Below are 7972 nucleotides of genomic sequence, written 5' to 3' on the forward strand. Positions count from 1 at the left end.
GATCGAAACTTGCCGGCCCAGAAAGTTAGTAAAGACAATGTTTAAAATAGTCCAAGTGACTGCAGTGGCTCAACCATAAGTTTATCAAGCGACTAGAATACTTTTTGTGCACAAAAAAACAAACAAAAATAGTGACTTTATTCAAATCTTCATGTTCGTTAACGAACTTCAGCGATTTTTTTGCAAATGTTTCTTTGAAGAACATGACCGTAAATATGAACAAACCAGAAGCGCTGCGCTGTTAGGCCCAATTCCAATTCTATTTTATACCCCTTCGTCTAGCCCTTACCCTTCGTCTACCCCTTACCCTTCGCCTACCTCTTACCCTTTCGTCTAGCCCTTACCCTTCGCCTACCTCTTACCCTTCGCCTAGCCCTTACCCTTCGCCTACCCCTTACCCTTCGCCTACCCCTTACCCTTCGCCTACCTCTTACCCTTTCGTCTAGCCCTTACCCTTCGCCTACCTCTTACCCTTCGCCTAGCCCTTACCCTTCGCCTAGCCCTTACCCTTCGCCTACCCCTTACCCTTCGCCTAGCCCTTACCCTTCGCCTAGCTCTTACCCTTCGCCTAGCCCTTACCCTTCGCCTACCTCTTACCCTTCGCCTACCCCTTACCCTTCGCCTAGCCCTTACCCTTCGCCTAGCTCTTACCCTTCGCCTAGCCCTTACCCTTCGCCTACCTCTTACCCTTCGCCTAGCCCTTACCCTTCGCCTAGCCCTTACCCTTCGCCTAGCCCTTACCCTTCGCCTACCCCTTACCCTTGCCCCTTGAAACAGAGTGGCAAGGCGTAGGGGTGAAAATATTCCCCTAAGAAATGGGACACCACTACTACACCGTTACACGTCATTATACGTCGTCGCCAGCGCCTACGTCACAGGAGATGCGCCAATGTTTATCACAAACTTCCAAGATGCCGTCGTCAGCTGTAGTCATCTCAATTGCGTGAGTTACAGCTATTTTTTTTTTATTTGTCTTCTGAAGTTCGCAGAAAACAACGGAGATGACGATATCTTCGACGCCTAAGTATTTTTGGACTTCAGGAAACGTTGCTCGTTGTCAGCGCGAAAACGAATGAGCCTCCGGGTTTCCTCAGGTGTCCCTGCTTGATAAAGAACATACAAGACTGGTTGATCATGTTGCAAAAAGCACGAAACTGTGTAAGCACTGTTCGTTTATATCGTGTTCACATTTAACCACAAGAAAACAATGCGTTCATAGCAGACGTACAGTAAAAGATAAGCCAATTCCCTGCCGCAATTACATTCACCAGTTATCAGACATGAAAATATGTTGCGGGACTATCGTTAGCGAACTTCAGCGATTTTTTTGCAAAGAACATGACCATAAATATGAACACAAGATTGAATGTGACATAGAAAATGATTATTGGCAGCCATGTTGCCTCTGTAGCCGGTGTATGCAGGGACATTTCTCAGACCCCTTCGTTTGAAGTGTGGTCCCGAAAAATCTTCGTTTCAAGGGCTATCTGGCCCTTCCCCCTACCCCTACCCCTACCCCTCCCCTTACCCCTACCCCTACCCCTACCCCTACCCCTCCAACCAAAAGAGAATCGAGACAACCCTATCCCTTCACGGGAACACGCAAAACAGAGGGGTAGGGGAAAGTAAGGGGTAGAATTGGGATTGGGCCTTACAGTTACAGAGAAGCCTATGGAGGAGTGAGACAGCTCTCAGATTTCATCAAAAATATCTTAATTTGTGTTCTGAAGATGAACGAAAGTCTTACGGGGTTGGAACGACATGAGGGAGAGTAATTACTGACAGAACTTTCATTTTTGGGTGAACTAACCCTTTAATGTAAACTCTATTGGAAATCATTTGCTGCCTACTCAGTCACTTATGAGGGTTCACTTGAGTTAGGATGCTGTCTATGTAGGCAGTATTCAGCAAGACAGCAGAATTTACCATCAGAAACTCCTCTACAAATGAAACCCCAAAGCTTCAAACATATTTTCCAGCTGGCAATAACATTTTTGCCACATCAGGAAGCACATAATGGAACTTTTTAAAAAGTGCTTGAGTGCAAAAAGCAAGGGATTCTGCGTTCAGCTTATACCTCAGACAAGCCCAGTATATTTTACACACTTCTTCAGTTCTGAGATGAATGAATTCACAATGCTCATATGTTGTCGCTTATCTATTTAGGATTTCTCACTTCACAACTCATTGAGCAAAAGCCTGCTCAGCTGCTCAGCTCTTTCTGGCAGCTTTTCTCTTCTCAGGAATCGGACGGCTCAAATTATTGCATTCTTCTGTTGGTTGAATGTGACGTTTGAATTGTGTCAGCATTTTAGAGATGATTTATACACACATTTGAGCTGATATGGCAACACAATTGCTTACTATTCTGGATGAGCAGCAATGTGAAAATATGTGGACTCAATGTTTATATTTATGTTTCATACAGTGTCTATCCACCTTTTAGGCTCCACCCACTCTTAGAGAAATTACAGAAGAAAACCGCCTGGAAACAGAAGTGGGGGTGTGGAGAAGGGTCGGTTCACAAAATCACAAGGTCTGAGCAGGGTTATTATAGTTACTAAAACTACTACTGAAACTAAAACCATGAAAAATAGTTTTGTTACTTGAAATAAAAAAATATATTTTTAACTGAAATAAAATATAAAAAAAACTTAAACTTATTTTATTCCAGCAAGCTGCCAATGCAAAATTTCTCATTATCATTTAGTTTAACTTGATGTATAAAATAAGTAAAAATAAAACTGAAATAATGTAAAAAAAACAAACAAACTATTTAGACATTTTTAAACTAATTAACATGAGAAAAACTACTAAAACTTAAAATTAAATTAGAAAATATAAAAATAAAAAACTAAATATGAATACAAATTGTAATAGTATCTCAATTATATAAAATAAAACTGCTTTTGACAAGTCAGTCAAAATGCAAATAATATCTGCCAAGTATTTATATCATCTGCAAATAGCATCTAATAACTATTTGTACTTGAGATTCACCTCAAAACCTGTCAAGAACATGTCTAGGTCACTGTACAGTTTGCAATTTACTGTATTCTAATATAAAAAGTATGAAAAAAATGTGTCTTACAGTATTATTGAGAATCAATCATGAGAATAACAGGAAATACACAAAAATATGAGGATGCATTAAAGAGACTTTGAAGGGTAACGTTAAATGCATTACATTTTGTCATAATGCAAACCACATCATATGTTTGATTTTTCGTAATGCAATATATACTGTATATATATATATATATATATATATATATTTTTTTTTTTTATATATATATATTTTTTTTATAATGTTTTTGTGAGTGAGATTCTCACCCTTTATGAAACGACAGCACATTCTGAGATAAGCTGCTGTTACAATAATCCTGCGCTAGGGTAAAGGCCCGAGGGGCGCAGCAGTGTTCGCTGTTATCTAACCCAGCATTATGTGTTCAGCCGGAGAGGAGAAACTCAAACGCTGACTGTCACACACACACACACACACACACACACACACTGAGATGCAGCGGTGTGTGTTCAATCACAGCATGGAAGAGGCTTACCCTCCGCTATCTCCAGCTCGAGCTCGGGGTTTCCTCACATCAGAAACACAAGGGTATTTGATTTGCTTATCAATAAAGATTTAAACATTAAAAAAAAGAATTGACATTCAAACTCGGACGTGGACATGGTTTGATTTCAGAACACGCTGGGTATAATGATGTTTAATCAGCTGCCACCATTAAATCAATGAAACTTACTAAACTTAATAAAATGACTACATTCTGAGTTGACCAATTAATATTTAGGAGGATTAAAGGGATTAAAAATGATGTTCTTCCTCAGTGTTTCTGTCTGGTTTTCCAGCACAAATATCTAAACATTCTTAAATCAAGATACATTTAGCAGAAGCAGAATGACTGAAGATATTAAGTCTTGTTTTCTGAAAACTAGAACAAATACCTGCCAGAAAAATACACTTTTTTCACTTTAAATTAAGTGTATTTTTCTGACTCATATTGGCATTTTATCATGAATCAATGCATTTTAATTAAGTTTTTATAAAACAAGAAGACTGTGGAGAAACTGAATGGAGATTCCACAAGGGTGCAGGTAGAGTGTGAGTGAGTGTGAGTGTGTGTGTGTGTGTGTGTTCTTGTCTCACCTGTAGAGACTGCTCAGCACACAGAACACTGAGCTCAGGCTGAGAACATCCGATCAGCTCATATGCTTTTCTCACAAACACAACATCTGCACAAAAGACACGGAGAACAAGCATTTGTGTAACTGTGGTTTCCCCTGTGTGACAACTAACCCCTCATGAATGCGTTTACACTCGACTAACAATACAAGATAATACAAACACATTCAATGAATTATCGACTAACGTAATAAACACGTAACGTAAATTAACGGCTAACGTTCACTTTACCTCTTTTCTCCTGAGCTTTTAACAGATATTGTCGAATACGAAGATCCATTTCACGTCATCAGCCGTTCTACTTCTTAAGAGTTCAAAGACAAATATTGATTTTTTATTCAGGTTATCGTTTAACTTTAACGTTACGTGTTTTGTTTATGTTGAGAGCGTCAGTTCAGCTGAGTAACTAGCGAGTGTTTGGACGCGTCTCTTAGCAACGGGACGCTGAACGGAGAGCGCTCAGGGTCAAACGCGTTTTTCTACAACAGTCCAGACTCACGACATCTGTTTACAGAATCTGTAATAACGTTTAATATTAATAACCAGATGGAATGGAATATACACACAGTTTAAAATTAACTATACATTTAAAAAGGTGCAAATCAGCATCCATAATGGATCTTCAAACTGTCATTAAAATGCCGAATATTTTAATACATTACTTTTATTTATTTATTTTAATGATGAAAATGCAACCTATATGCCATTCCTCATATCATCCCCAGAGGAGAAAAAAAGTTTTAATCTCATATTTCTCTTGTTTGGTAGATGTTTGGTAACTTATTAACTGGAGCCTAATGAGGGATCGCGTCTCATTAATAGAATAATGATGAGATTTACAGTAGAGCTCAAAGTTAGAATGGCCTCAGTAGACCTCGATTCAGTAAGAGTCTTTTAAACCCGCCAATACAGTTTCTAATAGCAATCTGAATTTACTCAATTACGGAGAGCTCTTTCGTTCCCAGCTGGTTCGTACACTGGTGTGCAGTTCCACAACTAATGGGCTCTTTGGGGATGAAGTGTGTAGAGTTAATCCTGCAGTTCTGTGTCTCTGACAGCTGAGAGATCAGCATCACAGACTCACATTCAACACTTCTGTGTGCTGTTGCAGCAGGTTTACTGCATGCTTTAGGGGTCAGAGGTCAAGTACGAAATGCAATAAAGAAATAGAATAGAATAGAATAGAATAGAATAGAATAGAATAGAATAGAATTTTATGCTGCACCAAAAATCTCCCTCTGGGCTTATAATAAACTTTGAACTTGAACTTTACAATAGAATACAAATTTATGCGGCACCAAAAATCCCCCTGTGCTTATAATAAACTTTTAACTGGAATAGAATAGAATAGAATAGAATAGAATAGAATAGAATAGAATAGAATAGAATTTTATGCTGCACCAAAAATCCCCCTTTGGGCTTATAATAAACTTTGAACTTGAACTTGAACTTTAGAATAGAATAGAATAGAATAGAATAGAATAGAATAGAATAGAATAGAATAGAATTTTATGCTGCACCAAAAATCCCCCTTTGGGCTTATAATAAACTTTGAACTTGAACTTTAGAATAGAATAGAATAGAATAGAATAGAATAGAATAGAATAGAATAGAAATTTATGCTGCACCAAAAATCACCCTCAGTTTGTGAATTTGTTGAGATTTCTTCTGATTCTTTAGATGAGACAAATGTGAGCGATCCAGAGTCTCTAGCTAAGGAGAAAAATATGAGCACAGCTCGTGATGTTGTTGAGATCTTTCCAGATTATTTAGAGGATAAAAATGTGAGAGTGTTAGAGTTTTTGTCTCAGGAGACAAGTGTGAGAAGCAGGAGACTCAAGCAAAAGTCTCCATTTAATGTTAAAGCAGTGGTTCTCAATTCCAGTCCTCGTGACCCACTGCTCTGCACATTTTGTATGTCTCCCTTATTTAACACACCTGAACCAGATCATCAGCTCATTAGGAGAGACTCCATGAACTGAACTAAGTGTGTCAGATAAGAGAGACATACAAAATGTGCAGAGCAGTGGGTCACGAGGACTGGAATTGAGAACCACTGTGTTAAAGTAACCTCATTTTTGTCTAGGAGAAACATTCGAGATGTTAATGAGATATCATTTTTATTTTTTATTTCCTCTGGGAATGCATCTTGAATCAAGGCTGCTTATGAAGTGGATGGTCACATTGTTCTCTGTTGGGAAATGAATTAAATTGTCAGGGTTTATGTGTGTTTTGTATGGGTAATAATAAGTTTGACAAACTTTTCACAGACTTGTGGAGTGAATACCTTGTAGAGCAATCTTCAGCCAGTCATCTCTAGATTCCATCAGGCGAGTCTGTCTGTCAGATGTGAGATGATTCTTGCCTTTGGCTTCACTGGTCTATGACTCAAACAGCCTGGAGAATGAAAGGCTCGGATGTAATTAACACTTAACACAGTTTATTGCAAGCAAGTGAAGTGGACAGATGTTTGCTGAAGTGTCAGTGATGTGTTTGAGCCGCCTATGACAGGGTCCGTCTGCACACAAACTCATCTTCACTCGTTTAAAGACACTGCATTTTATAATTGCCAGTTTGATATAACATAACGAGAGAACTTCTAAAAAACTCTCTACTGCTGAATACAAGTAAACTCTACTTTAGCTCTGGAGAATTAATGCGTTCTTCAAGTCAACATGAAATCACCTCTCCTCCTAGTTTTAAGGCCCGTTCACAACAAGGACGATAACGAGAATGATACAGTTCTAAAAATTATTATGTTATTATAATGAGAATACATAGAGACACCATTCGATATATACATCCATACATGGATAAAATCCTGCCATTCATAATATCCTATTTTACTCAGAAATCCTTCATATTAGGGGGTCGCAAGCAGTTTCATGTTAAATAGCATCAGATATCAGAACTTTAAATAGCATAATTTTGATATCTGTCCTTCTGTCTAAATGTATTCTGTGATTTTCTGTTTAATGCAGAATAAATGCATGAGTGATGACATGATGATTCTGTGGCTTTGATGAAAATGATTAAATATGATGCATTGCATCATGTGCGGTTAATGAATCAATGAAACCGATTAGAGACACTGATCATCCCTCACATTACAGTGCCAAAGTTTCGCACACATTATCAACGTATAAGACAAAATCTACTTAACTTTGTGACATAATGAATGAAATGACTGAGTAACTCTAACTTAAACCTTTTCAGTTAACAGAATAACATTTTCTTACTTACAAATCTGATGCAATGGCATATAAAATAACCAAGCAACATTTAAACGAATGATATATACGTACAAATGATACACAAAACATGATAGTGGTAAAACTGATTTTTGCTCACAAATAAATCATTCTCAAATCAACTCCAGGCATCGCAAAACAAACTACCAAACAAATGACAAATACATCAACAAAAGCAACAGGTAAAATAAATGGCACAACCTTATAAAGCATGTGGTGCATGATGGGAACATCTGTACTGTAAACTCAATAAATATAACAAACGATCCTGAGTAATGTAAACTTATAAGTTAGAGCTTCCATGCATGCTTGTGTACAAATGTAGAATATTTTATTATTGATTGTAGAAAAAAAAAAACCTTTTCTGCATGTACTGTACATCATATGTTAGAGGGGCTTGCATGACCTCTGACCTTTTGAAGATGGCAAGACAGACTGTGATCTTAATTCATGGCAGTCAACAGACAGAAAGGATTAGATTGCCTTTATCTATTGTGCAGATATGTTTTAATCCGGAGTGTGT

At 37.8% G+C, this 7972-nt stretch overlaps 1 protein-coding gene across 3 annotated transcripts in view; it reads right to left on the reverse strand.

Moving 5' to 3' along the window:
• The window catches only part of cfap46 (cilia and flagella associated protein 46), a 112343-nt gene extending 107808 nt beyond the window's left edge, over window positions 1-4535 (reverse strand). For all 3 annotated transcript variants that reach the window (XM_084093968.1, XM_084093967.1, XM_084093966.1), the window contains exons 1-2: window positions 4430-4535; window positions 4163-4248 (exon numbers count right to left, since the gene is read on the reverse strand). In XM_084093968.1, coding sequence (XP_083950094.1) covers window positions 4163-4248; window positions 4430-4478 — 135 coding nt within the window. In that variant the 5' untranslated portion in view covers window positions 4479-4535. The remainder of the gene's footprint in view (window positions 1-4162; window positions 4249-4429) is intronic.
• Between the last annotated feature and the right edge of the window lie 3437 nt (window positions 4536-7972).

Source organism: Abramis brama (genome assembly GCF_963993115.1).
Source record: "Abramis brama genome assembly, chromosome: 19".
Lineage (NCBI taxonomy): Eukaryota > Metazoa > Chordata > Actinopteri > Cypriniformes > Leuciscidae > Abramis > Abramis brama.